Below are 20,865 nucleotides of genomic sequence, written 5' to 3' on the forward strand. Positions count from 1 at the left end.
TGGTGTGCACCTGCAGTCCCAGCTACTCAGGAGGCTGAGTTGGGAGAATCACTTGAGGCCAGGAGGCAGAGATTGCAGTGAGCTGTTACAGCACCACTGTACTCTAGCCTGAGTGACAGAGTGAGACTCCATCTCAAAAAATAATAATAATAATTTTTGTAAAAAGAGGACAACTTTATCCAAAGACAGAATGGCTTCCTATCAAAAATACCTTTGAGTTTACTGAGTCAATCAGGAAAAAAAAAACCCAGGAGATAATTTCATCATCTTTTCCTTTATTCAATAGTAAACATTGAGAAAGAAAGGGGCCTAGCAACTCAAAAAGTAGGAACTACAGAACCTCCCTTACTAATTAATTCACATAAACACTCAAAACTGACTTACTGATTCAACTCTAATAAAGCAGAGGGTAGGAACAGTTTGGTATTGTTCTAATACAAATGTAGGAATATTATTTTAAACATACCTGAAAATGGCTGAAATAGCATATCTAAAACAGGCTTTTAGCTAGCTACAGCTCTTCCCAACCCCTAGCTGCCCTTAGGCCAATCTTTGCTAACTAGGTGAAACCCACTTGCTATATCTACCAATTTTTAAGCAGCACTTCTCTCCCTTTTTATAATACTCATTGTGTTTGCAATCACCCAATTTTTTTCTTCCTCATTTGTTTATGAGCTCCATAAAGGCAGGGGGATTGTGGATTACCCGCCCCAATCAACAATTTACCTCCAGCACTTAGCAGGATGTAAGGCAGCTGCCTCACATCCAAATATTGGTAAAATTTAACTAAAAATTATGGAATCATCTAATAGTTTCTTACCATCTACTTGATGGGGTTTCAATTTGATAACCATATTTCTGTGAACCTGCACTAAAGGTTCTTTGGTTTCTTCATCTTCATCTAAAACCAACTTGGTTGTTATTGGACACTTGGTGGGTGAAGCATCTTCAATTTCTATCACCTACAAGAAAAGGAGTTGTTGATAGGTAAGCTCAAAGAAATCATTCAAGCAATGGTCATTCTTACTAAGGGAGATTTTCCAAAATATAGACATATTTACTCCCATACCACAAATCCAATTGGTATGATTTGGATATGTGTACCCACCAAATCTCATGTCAATTGTAATCCCCAGTGTTGTAGGTGGAGCCTGGTGGGAGGTGGTCGGATCATGAAGGTGGATTTCTCACGAATGGTTTAACACCATCCCCTTTGGTGCTATTCTCGTGACAGTGAACGAGTTCTCACAAGATCCAGTTGTTTAAAAATGTGCAGCACCTCTCCCTCACTCTCTTGCTCCTGCTCCCACCATGTGAAGTGCCGCACTCCCCCTTTGCTTTCTGCCATGATTGGAAGCTTCCCGAGGCCTCCCCAGAAGCAGAAGCCACTATGTTTCCTGCACAGTCTGCAGAACTGTGAGTCAATGAAAACTCTTTTCTTTATAAATTACCCAATCTCAGGACTAATACACCACTATTTTGCTTCAATAAAGCCAGGACAGAGCCCAGGGTTTTATGTCTTCTAAAATCAAAACTCTCCAAAAAATTTTAAATCACTTTGATAATGTCAGTAATTTAGCTCAACAGATCTCACCCTGGGTATTTTGACACACATTTATTACGCAGAGTTGTGAAAAAAGCAGTGTTCCCTGTTGCTGGTTACTATGCCAAAAACAAAAAAAAAAAAAAAGAAGAAGAAGAAGAAAAAGAAATAAGAAAAAGAAGAAGAAGAAAAGAGGGAGGAGTGGGGAGGAGGAGGAGAACTCCAAACTAATCTACAGTAGTACCATTACAATTTGAATGAACATGTGGCTCCCAACAAAAGATAGTTCTATTCTTCTAGAGGATATTTGAAAATGTGCAATCGTATTTATGATTGTCATAATTATTGGTCAGAGCTGGTATTTAATGTAGGAGGAAGGGAAGGCAAATACAAACATTCTATAATGTGAAAGACAGTCCCAAACAAGAACTGTACGACTCAGGATGTCAACACGACTACCACTGAAAAACACTATGAATACATGGTGTGAAAAGAAAAAACATTTAGAAACACTGGTTTCGGAACCACAGGCTCAAAAATCATGATAGGAACATATAATACCTTCTAATTACAAAAAGGAAACAATTATCACAAGTTCCTTATTTAAAATAAAACTTAAGTAGATATAATATATGCACACAGGTAACAAGTGTATGCTTGCATATATTTTTTGCTGTCTTATCCTAATCTCTACCCATTACATAGTATATTCAGTAACTACATAAGATAGGTACAAGTATTACCATTTGACAGATGAAAGAACTGAGGGACAGAGAAGTTAAGTAACCTGCACAAGGTCATACAACTATTGAGTATCATGACACTGAGATTTACATAGAGGATTGATCCCCCGAGTCCATGCTCTTAAACATTACAAAATACTAGTTTAGTAAAAGAAATGCTTGTAATAAACAGTTTTATGGTTCCACTGAAAAAAAAATAGAAACTTGTGATTTTAAAATCACAAAAACATTACGCAGTTGGGTGCGGTAGCTCACTCCTATAACCCTAACACTTTGGTAGGCTGACGGGGGTGGATCGCCTGAGGTCAAGAGTTCAAGACCAGCCTGGCCAACATGGTGAAACTCTGTCTCTACAAAATATACAAAAATTAGCCAGGCTGGTGGTGGCTGCCTGTATTCCCAGCTACTCCAGAGGCTGAGGCCGGAGAATCGATTGAACCTGGCGGCAGAGGTTGCAATGAGCCGAGATCGTGCCACTTCACTCCAGCCTGGGTGAAAAAGCAAAAGCTCCATCTCAAAAAAAAAAAAAAAAAAAAAAAAAAAAAAAAAAAAAAATTTTAAAAACAAAAACATTATGATGGGGAAGAAATAAAATTTTAGGAACTTTTTTTCTTATTTACAATTGAAACTAGTAACAAATAAATTTGTTAAATGTTCAATATAGAAATTTTCAAAAAAGTAGATGGAAGATAATAATAAATCCTATTACCCATCACTCAGCTTCAAAAATTATCAACTTAAGGCCAGGCGCGGTGGCTCACACCTGTAATTCCAACACTTTAGGAGGCCGAGGTGGGCGGATCATGAGGTCAGGAGTTCGAGACCAGCCTGGCCAATATGGTGAAACCCCGTCTCTACTAAAAATACAACAACAACAAAAAAAATTAGCCAAGCGTGGTGGCGCGCACCTGTAGTCCCAGCTACTAAGGAGGCTAGGGCAGGAGAATTGCTTGAACCTGGGAGGTGGAGGTTGCAGTGAGCCATGATTGCACCACTGCACTCTAGCCTGGGTGACAGAGTGAGACTCCGTCTCAAAAGAAAAAAAAATTATCAACTTAAGGCCAGTTTTGTTTCACTGACAGCATCTTACCCATTGTCCAACTCCCCAGATCCCACAAATCATTTTGGAGCAAACACAAGAAAGTATGCAATATCATCTATAAAATGTTTGTAAATGTCTCTTTAAAAGGATACTTCCTCTTTGTAAAACCATAAGATCATTGTCACATCCAAAAAACTACAAACAAGTCACAGATTTGCAGTAAATTATCTGAATAGATATTGTACTTACATAAAATTGTGATATCCAAAACCAAGATTAACACTGAGAAATAGTGTGGTGAAGCAAAAATAGCATAGGCCATTTAGACCCAAATTCCGTTTCATCAAGCTATCTAAACCCTCTTAGCTTCTGTGTCTGAATCTGCAAACTGGGAACGATTATCAATAGTTTCCACAAGGTTGTTCTGGAGATTGAATAAGGCAATGTATGCAAAGTATCTGGCATAGGCTAAGTATTCACTAAATTATTACTGTGTCCTAACCTGATGTGTAGTAGCTTCATATTACTGGGGTAAAGCCATTATATAAAAATGGAAGATTCCCTAAATATCTTATCCTGTTTACAAGGTGTGGTACACAGAATCCTGAAGTGGCCCCAGAATTACCAACATCTGATATAAACACCTTGCATAATCCCCTCACCTTCTACTATGTGAGGTATGGTTGAGACCTGTAAATATAATTGGGCTATCATTCGCATAATTGGCCCACTAATAAGCTGACTCTGATTTAATCAAAAGGGAGATATTCTAGGTGGGCCTGACCTAATCAAAGTGAGCCCTTTAAAAGATTGAAATGCTTTCCTATTGATCTCAAAGATGATGCAATCTGCCATATTGTGGAGCGAGAACTCTAGTAGCTAAGGACCTAAGTGTAAGAACTGAAAGGAACTAAATTCTGCCAACAAGTGAACTGGAAAAGGATACAAAGTCTTACATGAAAGAAAAACTCGAGTTAACATCTTAATTTCAGCGTGGTGGGACACTAAGCAGAAAACCCAGTAGAGCCATGCTCAGCTAAGCCATTCCCAACTTCCTGACCTGTGAGACAAATCAATAAATTTGTCTTAAGAGGTTAAGTGTGTGGTACATTTTAATGCCGCAATAAAAAACTAATATACAAGGCTTTAATTAAGATTTCTGAACCATATATTAATCAGTGACTTGATGATACTTTTTTTATTAAGTGCTGTCTTCAGGATTGAGGATTAGTGTATCTTCATCCTAAATGTAGGAGGAAATAAGTTATAAAGAAATCATCTACCTATTAGTGACTAAGTAGATCTGTTTATGCACTCAAGCTACAATACAAGGAAACTTTATTTAACTAATAATACTGGGTATACACCCAAAGGAAAATAAATCATTCTTCCAAAAAGACATAAGTACTCTTATGTTCATGCCATGCTATTCACAATAGCAAAGACATGTAATCAGCCTAGGTGACCGTCAATGGTGGATTAGATAAACAAAATGTGGTACATATACACCACAGAATACTATGCAGCCATAAAGAAGAAAATCATGTCCTCTACAGCAACTTGGATGCAGCTAGAGGCTATAAATCTAAGCAAATTCACATAAGAACAGAAAACCAAATACCACATGTTCTCACAAGTGGGAACTAAACACTGAGCACGCATGGACATCAACATGGGAACAACAGACACTGTGGACTACTGGAGGGGGAGGGAAGGAAGAGGGCATAGGCTGAACAACTATTGGGTACTATGTTCACTACCAAGGTGATGGGATTCACACCCCAAACCTGAGCATCACACAATACACCCAGTAACAAACCTGTACATGCACCCCCCACCCCGTATCTAAACTAGAAGCTGAAATTTAAAAAATAATAAATACACAGCAATGAAACAGGAGAAAAACTTAGGACAAATAAGTAAAAATAAATACAGACATGAAATGTCTCCCATATCTGAATTGAAGGGAAAATAAAGGAAAAAAATCACCTGACCAAAATATTAAAAGGTTGAGCCAAACTTCTGCTTCCAGTCATGATAGTTTATTAGGAACCAGGTTTACCTTCCTGCTGTAATCAAGTAGAAAAGTGGGCAAAATATACGAAAAAAATTTTTTTCAGACATTGAATAACGACACCACAGGACCCTGATCCCTGAAAGTAGGAAAACCAACAAGAAGACCACTATATTCCCCTTGAATTGGTGCCTAAAGGATCAGGGAAAAACGATTCCCAAGGAGAGCACTGGAGATATATTAAGTTGAAGAAACAAAGATCAGGCTGAGATGACTGAAGTTGCAGGGCAGACTACAAAGAAAAAAGAGCCACACAAAAAGAACTCAAAATCGAGACAGGATTCACTGTGAGTCATGGCTGAACATTAAAATACACACATGAGGAGTGAAACTTTGTGAAGCCAGGCAGAGCAAGACCAAGAAGCTGTGAGCTAAACAGCTCCCAGCGATCACATGGTACTGGGAGGCATTTGATTTCAGAGGGGGCACAGTAGCCTCTTCATGTATAACCCAGGGCATTCAGTAGAGACCACAAAGGGACCAAACCTTAGCAGTGGGAGAAAGCAATTTGTAAATTAAAGAGTATTGAAGAAACGCATTAACCAGGCTTTTTTAAAAGCTTCAAAATTAAACTGAACTTTTAAATAAAACATTACTAGGTTTGTCAAGAAGAAAAAAAATATGAAGAATAACCAGGGAAAAAAAGAGTCAACAAAAATGGGCCAAGAAGTAACAGAAATAATGAAATAGGCAGACAAGTAAAGTGAGACAGCTGATTAAAAATGCCCAAATAGGCTGGGTGTGGTGGCTCACGCCTGTAATCCCAGCACTTTGGGAGGCAGAGGTAGGTGAATAGCTTGAGCTCAGGAGTTTGAGACCAGCCTGGGCAACATGGTGAAACCCCACCTCTACTAAAAATATACTAAAAATTAGCTGGGCATGGTGGCACACGCCTGTAGTCCCAGCTACTCGGGAGGCTGAGGCAGGAGAATCGCCTGAACCCAGAAGGCGGAGGTTGCAGTGAGCCAAGATCACACCACTGCACTCCAGCCTGGGTGACAGAGCGAGCCTCCATCTCAGAAAAAAAAAAAAAAAAAAAAAAGTCCAAACACTGAAAATATGAACACAATGAAAACAAAAATAGAAGATATTTTTAAAAACTAAATGGAATTCCTAGTGATGAAAATTATGGTACACTGTAATTCACCAAGTGGATTAATATCATAATAGTGCAGAAGAAAAGATCAACAAAACTGAAGACAAAGCAAGAAAAACTATCCAAAATGAAATAGACGGGGGAAAATAAGAAACCTATGGAACAATATTGAAGAGCATAATATGTAAGTCTCAAAGAAAAACAGAACAGGAAAAAATTATTTGAAAAAAATAATGATGTGAACTTTCCAAAAAATTTGACAGAAGCTGGATGTGGTAGCTCACACCTGTAATCCAAGATCTTTGGGAGGCCAAGGTGTGAGGATCACTTGAGGTCACAAGTTTGAGGCCAGCCTGGGCAACATAGCAAGACCTTGTTTCTATGAAAAACTTTTAAAATTAGCAATAGGGCATGCCTCTAGTCCTAGCCACTCGGGAAGCTGAGGCAGAAGTATCTCTTGAGCCCAGGAGTTTGAGGTTACAGTGACCAATGATCATACCATTGCATTCCAGCCTGGGCAACAGAGTGAGACCCTGTCTCTAAAACGAACGAACAAAAGTTTGATGAAACTATAAATTCACAGATGCAACAAGTTCAAGGAACCCAGAGCAGGATAAACAAAGAAAATAAAAATCTTCAATTTCCGAAAGCCAGGCATTAAAAGAAAATCTTAAAATCACTGAAAAATCTTTTAAAACTATCTTTTCAAGAAATAAAAGGTGCATGCAGAGGAGCAAAGATGAAGGAAAAAGGAGAAAGATAACAAACAAAATGTCACAAAGAAGTAACATCTTTAAAGAGATTTCTTAAAAGTATCAATTTAGAATTCTATACCCAGGGAAAGCAACTATCAAAAATGAAGAGATTAGCTTGCTCCTGTACTTTTAGCTACTCAGAAGGCTGAAGTGGGAGAATTGCTTGAGCCCAGGAATTCCAGGCTACAGTGATCATGTTTCTGCATCATTCCAAGCTGGGTGACAGAATAAGACTGTCTCCAAAAAAAAAAGAAAGAAGGGAAAATGTAGATATCAACAAAACAATAGACTAGGAAGCTCCAAGCTCTAGTCACAACACAGAACTATTTTAGAAACAAGTAGAAACTTTCTGAACCAACTTTGTCAGAGTTCTGGAACATAGTCAAAGGTTTACAGCAACCAAGCAAATATCCAATCAAGAAAACAACATCTTAGCCAGGCATGGTGGTGAGCGCCTATAGTACAAACAAGTAGGCCTAGACAGGAGGATCACTTGAGCCCAAGAATTTGAGGCTAGCCCAGGCAACATAGCAAGACTGTGTCTCTAAAATAATGAAAAAGAAAAAAAGCCATCTTCAATACAATAGGAACGTTTTACAGCATTTTTACTTGCCCTTGCCCCACCACATACCAGAAGGTGACAGTTTTAGTCTCAAAGCAGCAGCACCCTGTTTTCCAATATCCTCCCACAAACCAGAGGGAGCAAAGCAGATGTTATTTACAAATTATTGTGTAAATGTCATCTAACCTGTCTGAAGGATACTTGAAGGACTGACATAAGGCTCTCATCTTTTCTTCACCTAACTCAGAGCTCTGGTGAGAAAGACAGCAAGAACAGCTTTAACACACATACACACAACAATTGCAACGTGATGACAGACCCATAGAGGCCTGGGGCAAGGCATTACAGGAGAACACACCCGAAACACCACCTAAGGCACAAATAGCTGGAGATAGGATACTTTTGGAATTTTTTTTCCCAAGATACAGGGTCTTGCTTTGTCACCAAGGCTGGAGTGCTGTAGTGTAATTATAGCTCACAGCAGCACTGAACTCCTGGGCTGAACTAATCCAGACACCTCAACCGATCCAGTCACCTCAACCTCCAAAGTAGCTGGGACTGTGGGTGTGCACCACCAGACCCAACTAGTCTTTATTTTTGTAGAAACAGTGTCTCACAATGTTGCCCAGGCTGGTCTCACACAACCGGGCTCAAGCTATCCTCCTACCTCAGCCTCCAGAGTAGATGGGACTACAGGTGATGAGCCACCACACCCAGCTGCTTTTCAAATTTGGGACACTCAAAAGCAGCCAGGTATATAGGATAATTCAGAAAGCCATATGTATGTCCAGGCAAAATACATGCTCAGAAAAGGTCTTTATTAAAATCTTAAGTTATCCCCTCAGGCTTATCTTTAGGTTTAGTGGAAGCCTAGTTATGGATTAAAGGAGTGCACCAGCATAGTCAATCTACAAACAGAGAGAGCAGGCATTTTAAAAAAAAACAAAACAAAACACCTTTTTTTTTTTTTTTTTTTTTGAGATGGAGTCTTGCTCTGTCGCCCAGCCTGGAGTGCAATGGCACAATCTTGGCTCACTGCAACCTCTGCCTCCGGGGTTCAAGCAATTCTCATGCCTCAGCCTCCCAAGTAGCTGGGATTACAGGCACGTGCCACCATGCCTGGCTAATTTTTTGTATTTTTAGTAGAAACAGGGTTTCACCATGTTGGCTAGGCTGGTCTCGAACTCCTAAGGCAGGTGATCTGCCTGCCTTAGCCTCCCAAAGTGCTGGGATTATGGGCACGAGCCACCACACCCAGCAGACATTCAAAAAAATCTTTCAAAACATTAGTTGAACATGAATGACAGGGACACAGACTTCAGTGATGACACACAACAAGAACACTCTTTGAAAAAATAATGTGGGGGAGTCTTAAAACAATAAGTCTACTACAATTTATATATATTTTAAAACCCCAGCAAACCCTTGAAAAGGGAGAGAACCTTATATGCAGAGTTACCAAGTTATAACAGTCAAATGCCCAATATGCAATTTTTAAAAAATCACACGAGTTGACGGGTGCAGCAAACCAACATGGCACATGTATACCTATGTAACAAAACTGCACATTGTGCACATGTACCCTAGAACTTAAAGTATTAAAAAAAAAATCACAAATAGGAAAATATGGCCCAATCAAAAGAGGATTAATAGCAGATTTGAGCAGGCAGAAGAATCAGCGAATATGAAGATATTAACTGAAATCATCAAGTCTGAAGATCAAAAAGGAAAAAAAAACTAAAGTGAAAAAAGAAAAAGGGATGCAAGGAAAACCATCACGAAGAACATCTTATGTATTATGAGAGTCACAGAAAGAGAAAAGAAAAAGAAAGAAGCAACAATTATTTGATGAAATAATTGTGGAAAACTTCCCAAATTGAAGGAGAGAGACTTAAATCTACAAATACAGGAATGAACTCAAACTGGAATAAACTCAAATACATATAGATCAAAACACATTACACACAAACTGTCAAAGGCCAAAGATGAAGAGAATATTGAAAGCAGCAAGAGAGAAGCAAGTCAACACATACAAAAAATCTTCAATAAGATCATCACCTAATTTCTCATCAAAAACTTAAGAGGTCAGAGGGCAGTGTGACAATATATTTCAAAGTGATGAATGAAAAAAAAAGTAGCTGAGAATTCTTTTTTCTTTTTTAAAAAATAGACACAGCATCTCACTCTGTCATCCAGGCTAGAGTGCAATGGCATAATCACAGCTTACTGTATCCTCGAACCCCTGGCTAAAGCAATCCTCCAACCTCCCAAGTAGCTTAGACTACGAGTGTGTGCCACCACATCCAGATAATTTTTTAATTTTTTGTAAAGACAAGGTCTCACTATGCTGCCCAGTCTGGTCTTCAACTCCTGGCCTCAAGTGATCCTCCTGCCTTGGTCTCCCAAAGTGCTGGGATTACAGGGGTGACCTACTGTGCCAGGCATCAGCTGAGGATTCTATAAGCAACAAAATTATCCTTCAAAATAGAGGAACAAGTTAAGATAATCCTAAGCTGAATGAATTTATTAAAACTAGACCTGCCCTATAAAAAAATGCTTCCTAAAGGGAAGTCTTTGGGTTGAAATGAAAGGATGCTAGAAGTTAACTCAAAGTCATATAAAGAAATAAAGATCTCCTAGAAGATATACATACAGGGGCAAATACAAAACCTAGTATCACAAAATTTTGTTTCATAACCTCACTTTTTACTTTCTTTAGGATTTAAAAGACAAAATGATAAAATACAATTATGAATAAATGTCACCATTCACAACATGTATAAAAATGTGATTTGTGACATCAATAATTGTAACAGAGTCACCACATAATATGCAGGGGAATGGAACTGTGGAAGAGTAGAACTTTTGTATGCCACTGAAGTTAAGTTCATATCAATTCAAGTAAAACTCTCATAACTTTAGAATGTTACATGTAATCTCCATGGTAACCACAAAGAAAATACAGAATATACAAAAATGAAAGTGAGATGGAAATCGAAATATGTCACTGCAAAAAATTAACTAAACACAAAAGAAAGCCGTAATGGAGGAAATAATGAACAAAATAGTAGTAAGAAAACACAAAATGGCAGAAGTAAATCCTTATTTATCACTACTTACCTCAAGTGTAAATGAATTAAACGCCTGGATCAAAAAGACATAGACGGACATAATGATTAAAAAAAACATGATCCAAATACTGGTTATCTAAAAAAGATTCACTTTAGATCTAAAGACACAAATAGACTGAAAGTGAAAGAACGGTAAAAGACATTCCATGCAAATAACCACCAAAAGAGAGCTGAGATGACTATATAGATATCAGACAAAATAGACTTTAAGTCAAAAACTGTTACAATAGACAAATAGGAAATTATGTATTGATAATACAGCCAGGTTCTCAAAAAATATAATTATAAGCATATATACAACAAACAACAGAGCTCCAAGACATATGAAGAAAGCACTAAAAGAACTAAAAGGAGAAATATACATCAGTGTAGTGTGGGAAAACTAAAAAAAAGGGAGAAACAGTTGGAGACATAAATAGCTCAACATCAATAAATGCGTAAAACAAGTAGACAAAGATCATTAAGGAAATATCAGACTTGAATAACACTATAAACCAATTGGAGCTGGCCACAGTGTTTCATGCCTGTAATTCCACCACTTTGGGAAGCCAAGGCAGGAGGATCACTTGAGGCCAGGAGTTCAAGACCAACCTAGGCAATACTGTGAGACCCTGCCTCTACAAAACAGTTTTAAAAAATTAGCTGGGGTGGTGGCATGCACCTATAGTCCCAGCTACTCAAGAGGCTGAGGCAGGAGTATCACTTGAGCCCAGGAGTTCGAGGCTACAGTGAGCTATGATCACGTCACTGCAGTCCGGCCTGAGCAACAGAGCAACAGAGCAAGACACTGTGTCTTTAAAAAAAAAAAAAAAAAAGACCTAACAGACATATAAAGAACACTCCACTCAACAATGGTAGACCATACATTTTCTCTCAAGTGCACCTTCTCAAGGACAGACCATATGATCAGGCACAAAAAAGCCTTAATAAATATAAAAAGACTGAAGTATCTTTTCCAATCGGAAGGGAATGCGACAAAAAATCCATAACAGAAGACAACTGGAAAAAACACAAATATGTGGAAATTAAATAAGTAACTAAAGGATCAAATAAGAGATCACAAGGGAAATTAGAAAACACCTTGAAACAAATGAAAGTTAAAACACAAAATACAAAACCTATGGGATGCAAAGAAAACAGTACTAAGAAGAGGATTTACAGTGATAAAGGTATACATTAGCAAAGAAGAAAGATCACAATCAAGAACCTAACTTTACACTTTAAGGAACCAGAAAAGGAAGCACAAACTAAACCCTAGCTAGAGAATAAAAGGAAATAATACAGATTAGAGCAGGGACAATTAAAATGGTTGATAGATGTATAGATAAAACAGATATGTAATAAAGCAAGTACAGCAACATGTTAAGAAATGAAGAAGCTACATGGTAGGTACATTCGTGTTCACGTTTATAATTCTCTCCATATATTTACAAATTTCATGATAAAATTGTGGGGGAACAAAATTACTAGAAAAAATAATGAGAAAATATATACCATGTATTATTCAAAAACAAATCTACACAAGATTTGTGCATTTCATTTTAAGTAAATTTCCTTTTACATAAAAAGGAAAACATAAATATTGAACTTTAGCTAATGATACACATGCTAAAGCATTTGAGATAAATGAAATGATGTATGGAACTTACTATGAAATGCATAAAAAGATGTACTGATGGATAAAGATTAGTACATAAATAGGAATGTAATAAGGCAAATATGAAAATGAAAAAAATCTAGGAAGTAAGTTTATGGGAAATCAATGAAATACTTTCAACCTGGCTGTAGAAATGAAACTTTTCCTAAGATGTTGGAAAAGAAAGATGATGTCGTTACGTTATTATCAAATACAGCAGACTTCAGGTGAAAGAAAATTACCAGATAATACAGAGTCACATTATATGTTGTTAAAGGGGGAATTAACCAGAAAGATGTAATCCTAAATGTATATGTACCTAACAAAACAACTTCTAGCAAACATGAAGCAAAATCTGAGACCTACAAGGAAAAACAGATGAATTAACAATTATAGTTGGAGACATCAACACTCCTCTAATTGGAGAGAATACCATTAAAACTATAGAAGATCTGAATATAATCAACCATCAATATAATCTGATCAAAATTTATAGAATATGTCACCTAACAACAGCAGAATATAAACAATGAACATCCACCAAGACAGATCATATTCTGGCTCATAGAAATTAGAAAAGATTCAGAGCAGAGTAAAAATGAACACAAAATACCAAAATTTGTAAGATGCAGAGTTTAAACAGTATGCACAGTGGCAAATTTTATACCTTTAAAAATGCTATGTTAAAAAAGATCCAAAATCCACCTTAAGTAGCTAGAAAAAGAAGAGAAAATAAGTCCAAAGAAGGATAAACACAGTAAAAATAAGAATGAAAATCAATGAAATAGAAAAGGGTCAAACAATAGAAAAAAAATTAATAAAATCCAAAGCTGGGTTTTCTTTTTTGAGATAGTGAAATTGTGAAATTTTTGCACAGATTAATCAAGGAAAAAAAATGATAAAACACAAATTTCTAACAGACACAATAAATGACAGAACCCACAAAGTATAACGAAAGACTATAAACAAATTTACATAAATAATTTGACTACTTAAATGAAAAGGAAAAATTCCTTAAGGATGAAATTTACCAAAACAGACCTAAAGAAAAAGAAAAGATCTAAATAGTTCTACATGTATTAAAGAAATGGAATATGCCAGGTGTGGGGGCTCCCAACTATAATCACAGACCTTTGGGAGGTTGATGGGAGAGGACCACTTGAGGCCAGCAGATCAAGACCAGCCTGGGTAGCATAATGAGACCCAATCTCTAAAACAAAAAATTAACCAGGTATGGTGGTACATGCCTGTTGTCCCAGCTACTTGGAAAGTGGAGGCAAGAGGATCGCTTGAGCCCAGGAGTTTGAGGCTGCAGTGAGCTATGATCACACTACAGCACTCTAGCCTGAGAGATAGAGGAGACCCTATGAAAGAAAGAAAGAAAGAGAGAGAGAGAGAGAGAGAAAAGAAAGAAAGAAAGAAAGAAAGAAAGAAAGAAAGAAAGAAAGAAAGAAAGAAAGAAAGAAAGAAAGAAAGAAAGAAAGAAAGAAAGAAAGAAAGAAAGAAAGAAAGATCAGCAAATGCAATACAATATATAAAAGGAGCAATACAACACGACTAAGCAAGGTTTATTCAAGGAATCCAAGACATTTTCTAGGTCACTCCAACAGACGCAATGAAAAGCATTTGAAGAAATTCACCATTTATAATTTAAAAAGAGAAATAAATGATAGATTGGAATGGAATTAGCAAAATAGTTTTTCTTCACAGACAACACAAACGTATACATGAAAGTCATAAAGAATTTATCAAAAAAGAGCTACTATAACAAGTAAGTAAATTTAGAGCTTAGGACACAAGGTCATTATGCCAACATTACTTGAAACTACATTTACTATATGATATGGCTTGGCTGTGTCCCCACCCAAATCTCATCTTGAATTCCCACATGTTGTGGGAGGGACCCAGTGGGAGGTAACTGAATCACGGGGGCAGGTCTTTCCTGTGCTGTTCTTGTGATAGTGAATAAGTCTCACAAGATCTATAGTTTTAAAAAGAGGAGTTTCCCCGCACAAGTTCTTGTCTGCCACAATGTGAGATGTGCCTTTTGCCTTCCACCATGATTGTGAGGCCTCCTCAAGCCACATAGAACTATAAGTCCAATAAAACTCTTTGTTTTATAAATTGCCCAGTCTTGGGTATGTCTTTATCAGCAGCATGAAAATGGACTAATACAATAGAACATCAAAAACCATGAACTACTTGGGGATAAATCTTTTAAAATATGTACTAGACCTATACAGTGAAAACTACAAAACATTCCTAAGAGAAATTAAAGAGAAGGTAAATAAATAGAGGTACACTATATTCATGTAATAGGAGACAAAACACTGTTAAGATGTCAATTCTGGCCACACTACAAGAAAGATTCAACAAAATTCCAATAGAAATTCCACAGGGATTTTTGTAAAAACCAACAACATAATACTATGTGGAAATGCAAAGAACTGAGAATACCCAGAAAGATTCTGAAAAAGTGGAACAAAGTTAGAGGAGCTGTACCACAAAAAGGGGACAACCAGATTTAAAGTACCTCTTAAATGAGATGCAAAAGGAAGTACTATTACTGCCCATGAGTATTTCTACCAAAAAAAGAACTGAATCTAAATCTGCTCGGGACTCTAGATCCTATTACTAGTTTATAGGAAATATAGATGCCGCCGGGCGCGGTGGCTCACGCCTGTAATCCCAGCACTTTGGGAGGCCGAGGCGGGCGGATCACAAGGTCAGGAGATCGAGACCACGGTGAAACCCCGTCTCTACTAAAAATACAAAAAATTAGCCGGGCGCGGTTGTGGGCGCCTGTAGTCCCCGCTACTCGGGAGGCTGAGGCAGGAGAATGGCGTGAACCCGGAGGCGGAGCTTGCAGTGAGCAGAGATCGCGCCACTGCACTCCAGCCTGGGCGACAGAGCGAGACTCCGTCTCAAAAAAAAAAAAAAAAAAAAAAAAAAAAAGGAAATATAGATGCCAATGAAACTGTACTACAGGGATGCAAATAACAAAACTCAGAATATAGAAAATTTTACAAAACTAATCTGTTTTCTTAAACAAATGAACTGTAAGAATGGGTAAAGAGAAAGAAAGAACCAAAGGGAAACTAGGTTAAAATTAGGTAAGAGATTTAGCATTCAAATACAACAGAATATGCAGATGGCCCTTGTTAAGACCTGATTCAAACCAACTATTTTTTTTTTTTTTTTTTTTGAGACTGAGTTTCGTTCTTGTCACCCAGACTAAAGTGCAATGGTGAGACCTTGGCTCACTGCAAACTCTGCCTCCTGGGTTCAAGCAATTCTCCTATCTCAGCCTCCCAAGTAGCTGGGATCACAGGTGTGCACCACCATACCTGGCTAATTTTTTTGTATTTTTAGTAGAGATGGGATTTCACCATGTTAGCCAGGCTGGTCTCCACCATCTGACCTCAGGTGATCCACCCACCTCGGCCTCCCAAAGTGTTGGGATTACAGGCATGAGCCACCACGCCAGGCCCACACCAACTATTTTTTAAAACTACTATGTGAGGCAATGAGAGAATTCAGTGTAATAATGCTACTGTAGTAATGTTTAAAATACTATTATCTTTTAACAATACATTCCCAACTATTTATAAACAGAATATGATTTCTGAGATTTGCTCCAAAATAATCTGAAGGAAAAAGAATAGATGAAACGGCCGGGCGTGGTGGCACTCACTCCTGAGTATGTAATCTCACATACTCAGGAGGCTGAGACAGGAGAATCACTTGAACCCAGGAGGTGGAGGTTGCAGTGAGCCAAGATTGCGCCACTGCACTCCAGCCTGGGTGACAAGAGTGAAACTCCATCTCAAAAAAAAAAAAAGATGAAACAAGACTTGTACTGTGTTAGTAACTGCTGAAACTGACTTCATAGATCCAGGGAGAATTATTACACCATTCTCTCCACCTGTGAATTTGAAAATTTTTGTAACATAAAGTCCATTTAAAAAACTGAAATCTTTTATGGATTTAAGAAGTAATTTTGAAACATTTCTCTACCCAAAATACAACATAACCATTTTGGTGATCATTCAAGAATCTCAATTCTTTCCATGCACTTAATTAAATCAATAAAGCTTAATGACTATTTTGAGTTGCATGAAATAGTGACAGTAGGAAAAATCAACTGCAACTAGAAATCCTGTGGTTGAGGCTGGTCACGGTGGCTCACACCTGTAATCCCAGCACTTTGGGAGGCCGAGGCGGACAGATTACTTGAGGTCAGGAGTGCAAGACCAGCCTGGTCAACATGGTGAAACCCCGACTCTACTAAAAAATACAAAAATTAGCTGGGTGTGGTAGTGCATGCCTGTAGTCCCAGCCACTTGGGAGGCTGAGGCACAAGAATTGCATGAACCCAGGAGGCAGAGGTTGCAGTGAGCTGAGATCATGCCACTGCAATCCAGCCTGGGTAACAGAGCCAGATTCCATCTAAAAAAGAAAGAGAAATCTGTGGTAGATTACAACATTCTACTCTTAAAATGCTGAAATATATTGAAGTCATATACCAAATAAAATAAATCATTAACAGAAATAAATTAAGGCTGGGTGTGTTGATTCACGCCTGTAATCCCAGCAGTTTGGGAGGTCAAGGTAGGAAGATCACTTGAGCCCAATAGTTCGAAGCCAGCCTGGGCAACATAACGAGACCCTGTAGCTACAAAAGAAAAAGAAGAAGAAATAAATTAGTCACCTCTCTCAATTTTTCTCGCTCACGCTCCCTCTCAGCAATACGTTTTCGCCTCTCTTCTTCTTCCTTAAGAGCATTTTGTGTTTCTGTTCTCAGTTTATCATCTTTAAGAATCTTCCGAATTTTCTTTCTGCCTTTTCCAGGAGACTTGGAATCATCATTTTCATCTTCTTCTTCCTCCTCCTCCTCCTCCTCCTCCTCCTCCTCTTCTTTTTCCTCCTCTTCCTCCTCAGAATTACTCTAGGGAATTTAAACAATTAGAGGTAAATGGTACAAAGTCATTTAATTTATCCATTTCATATTCCATTAATTAATACACCAGGAAAAGGTGGAAGAAAACATGCTGAAAACCTTTAGAATTATATTTAGCAATAAAGAGTAGTATTTAAAAAAAAAAAAAAAAAAAAGTCTTCGGCCGGGCGCAGTGGCTCACACCTGCAATCCCAGCACTTTGGGAGGCCAAGATGGGCAGATCACAAGGTTAGGAGATCGAGACCATCCTGGCTAACACGGTGAAACCCCGTCTCTACTAAAAATACAAAAAAAAAATTAGCCGGGCATGGCAGTGTGCGCCTGTAGTCCCGGCTACTCAGAAGGCTGAGGCAGGAAGATGGCGTGACCCCGGGAGGTAGAGCTTGCAGTGAGCTGAGATCGTGCCACTGCACTCTAGCCCGGGCCACAGAGCAAGACTCTTTCTCAAAAAACAAAACAAAACAAAAACTCTTCAATACGTATTTTAAAAAAAAAAAAAACTCAATTAAAAATGGGCTACCGACTAGAATAAACATTTCTCAAAAGAAGATATAAGCATATGAAAAGATGTTGAATATCACCAGTCATTAGGAAAATACAAAGAAAAACCACAATGAAATGCCACTTCCCACTCATTAGGATGTTTCTTGTTGAAAAAGAAAGAAAGAAAGAAAAAGAAACAAAGGAAGTGTTGGCAAAGATGCAGACAAATTGGAATCTTGGTTCATTGCTAATAGGAACGCCAAATGTTACAGACACTAGAGAAAAACAGTGTGGAGTTTTCCAAAAGTTAAACATACAACTACTACATGATGTAGCAATTCCATTTTTCCATATATACCCAGAATAATTAAAAACAGGGACTCAAACAGATATGTAAACACCCATATTCATAGCAGTATTATTCAAAATAGCCAAAAGGTAGAAACAACCCAAATGCCCATCAACAGATGACTGGGCTAACAAAATGTGGCACACACATACAATGGAATATTATTTGCCTTAAAAAGGGAATGACATTCTGATACATGCTACAACATGGATGAACCTAGAAAATATGTCAATGAAATAAGCCAGACACAAAAGGACAAATATTGCATGATTCAACTTATACATATGAGGTACTTAAAATACACAAATTCATGGAGACATAAATGAAAATAGAGGTTACCAGAGGATGGGGGATAGAAGGGAATGGAGTTAATGTTCAATGAGTGAAGAGATTCTGCTTGTGAATATAATTAAGGCCACTGAATTGTACACTTTAAAATATTTAACAAGTTAATTTTCAAAAGATAAATACCCCTCTGGAAGAGCACTGTTGTTGACGGAATCAAACATATTTCAGACCTTTTACTTTTTGTAAGCCTGCGTATATACAAAAAAACTCAAACTGGCTAATTTCACTACGTGATTTATTCCCATATAAGTCATCATTCAGGATAGTATTTTGTCTTCAGAAAACAGAACACTCACATCACTACAAATATAAAATCATGAATTAGAATGGCTTAAAATTCCATTAGAAATTAAGGAATAGGAAAAAAACTGATGTCAAATTAATACTTTTACATATATATATATACACACACACACAATAACCAATCCTTCCCAAGTGTAAAATGTAAATAAGCCAGTAGAATAAAATGAATGAATGGAACAGAGAGGTGACAGCATGATTACCATAGTCTACTGTACCAGTTATAATTCAAGCACGTGGTAAATGTCATTATTACCTTGTTTTCACTGGATGAATCTTCTTGAACCTTAATACGTCGCCTTTTCTTTTTCTGTTTATAGCTCCGCTGATTTTCTTCCAACTCTGCTTTCTTTGCAGACCTGAAGAAAATTTAAAACACAAAATAAACTATTTCATGATTAACTTCCATCAATAAGTTATGTACTATTTTAAAACTGTTCTACCTCGATATGCATTCCTAAAAACAAACAGGAAAAAAAAAATCAGTAGGTTAAAAATGGATATTCCAGCAGAAGCATAACCCTTCATTTTAATCCAATGATCAACAATTTACAGTATCCTGAGGGGAGGTTTGTTATATGAGTAAGAAGATGCATTAAAGGACAGTAAGACTATTCTTCTAGTCTAAAATACAAACAGCCAATAGACATACTAAAAAACATTCATCATCACTAAAAAAAGCAGATTACAAATTTGAACACTGTTTTCTTCATAACAGGCCACAGAGATTTAAAAACACAGTAACAACTTTTGGTGAGAAAAATATTTCTGGGTTTAGAAATTTGTACACAAAGCTACATTAATCCAGACAAAATAACTACTGTCAGTAAGGATGTGGAGAAAGTGAAACCCTGTTCACTATTAATGGAAATGTAAAATGGTGTAGCTGCTATTATGGCAGTTCGTCAAAAAATTAAAAATAGAATTACCATGCAATTCCTTTTCTGGGTATATACCCAAAAGAAATGAAAGCAGGAACTTGAAGAGATATTTCTACACCCATGTTCAAAGCAGCATTATTCATGACAGCCAAAAGGTTACAAATCAAATGTCCATCAACAAATAAATTGACAAACAAAATGTGGTATACAATGGAACATTAAGCTTTTAAAAGGAAGAAAATTCTGAAACATGACTCAATATACATGAACTTGGAACACATGATGCTAAGTGAAATAAGCCAGTCAAAAAAGACAAATACTGTATGATTCCACTTATATGAGGTTCCTAGAGTAGTGAAATTCATAGAGACAGAAAATAGAATGGTGGTTGCCAGGGGCTTCAGGGAAGAGGAAAAAGAAAGTGGTTTAATGAATAACATTTCAATTTTGCAAGGGGAAAAGGTTTTGGAGACTGGTTCAAAAAAAGTAAATGTACTTAACACTACTAAGCCATACACTTAAAAACGGTTAAGAGGAAAATAAAAATCCCCAGTAATACCATGAAAGAAAAAAAATGGTTAAGATGGTAAATGTTATGTGCATTTTACCACTATTAAAAATAATCATTAAGGAAAGAATGAAGTACTGATACAGGCTACAACATGGATGAACCTTGAAAACATTATACTAAGTGAAAAAAAAGTCCATGAAAGGATATATATTATATGAATCTACTCATGCAAAATGTCCAGAACAGGCATATCCATAGAAAGTAGATTTTAGTGTTTATTAGAGTACAAGGGCATGGAGAATGGAAAATGACTGCTAATAAGTACAGGATTTTTTTCTTGGGTGATGGAAACGTTCAGAAATTACAGAGTGGTGTTTTTTGCACAACTTTGCAAATACTCTGAAGACCACTGTATTCCACAGTATAACATGTTGAATTATATCTTGGTTTA

General features: G+C 37.2%; 2 protein-coding genes across 44 annotated transcripts in view; one reads left to right on the forward strand and one right to left on the reverse strand.

The window, feature by feature from the left end:
- The window catches only part of LOC126946324 (cytochrome c oxidase subunit 7B, mitochondrial), a 1,159,743-nt gene that overhangs the window by 895,734 nt on the left and 243,144 nt on the right, over nt 1-20,865 (forward strand). The gene's annotated exons all lie outside the window — the stretch shown is intronic.
- ATRX (ATRX chromatin remodeler) overlaps nt 1-20,865 on the reverse strand; it is a 283,723-nt gene that overhangs the window by 136,571 nt on the left and 126,287 nt on the right. For all 9 annotated transcript variants that reach the window (XM_050776271.1, XM_050776280.1, XM_050776277.1 and 6 more), the window contains 3 exons: nt 19,279-19,381; nt 17,294-17,530; nt 821-962 (listed from right to left, as the gene is read on the reverse strand). In XM_050776271.1, the coding sequence (XP_050632228.1) occupies nt 821-962; nt 17,294-17,530; nt 19,279-19,381 (482 nt within the window). The remainder of the gene's footprint in view (nt 1-820; nt 963-17,293; nt 17,531-19,278; nt 19,382-20,865) is intronic.

The sequence above is a fragment of the Macaca thibetana genome, chromosome X (assembly GCF_024542745.1).
Source record: "Macaca thibetana thibetana isolate TM-01 chromosome X, ASM2454274v1, whole genome shotgun sequence".
NCBI classification, from domain to species: Eukaryota; Metazoa; Chordata; class Mammalia; order Primates; family Cercopithecidae; genus Macaca; species Macaca thibetana.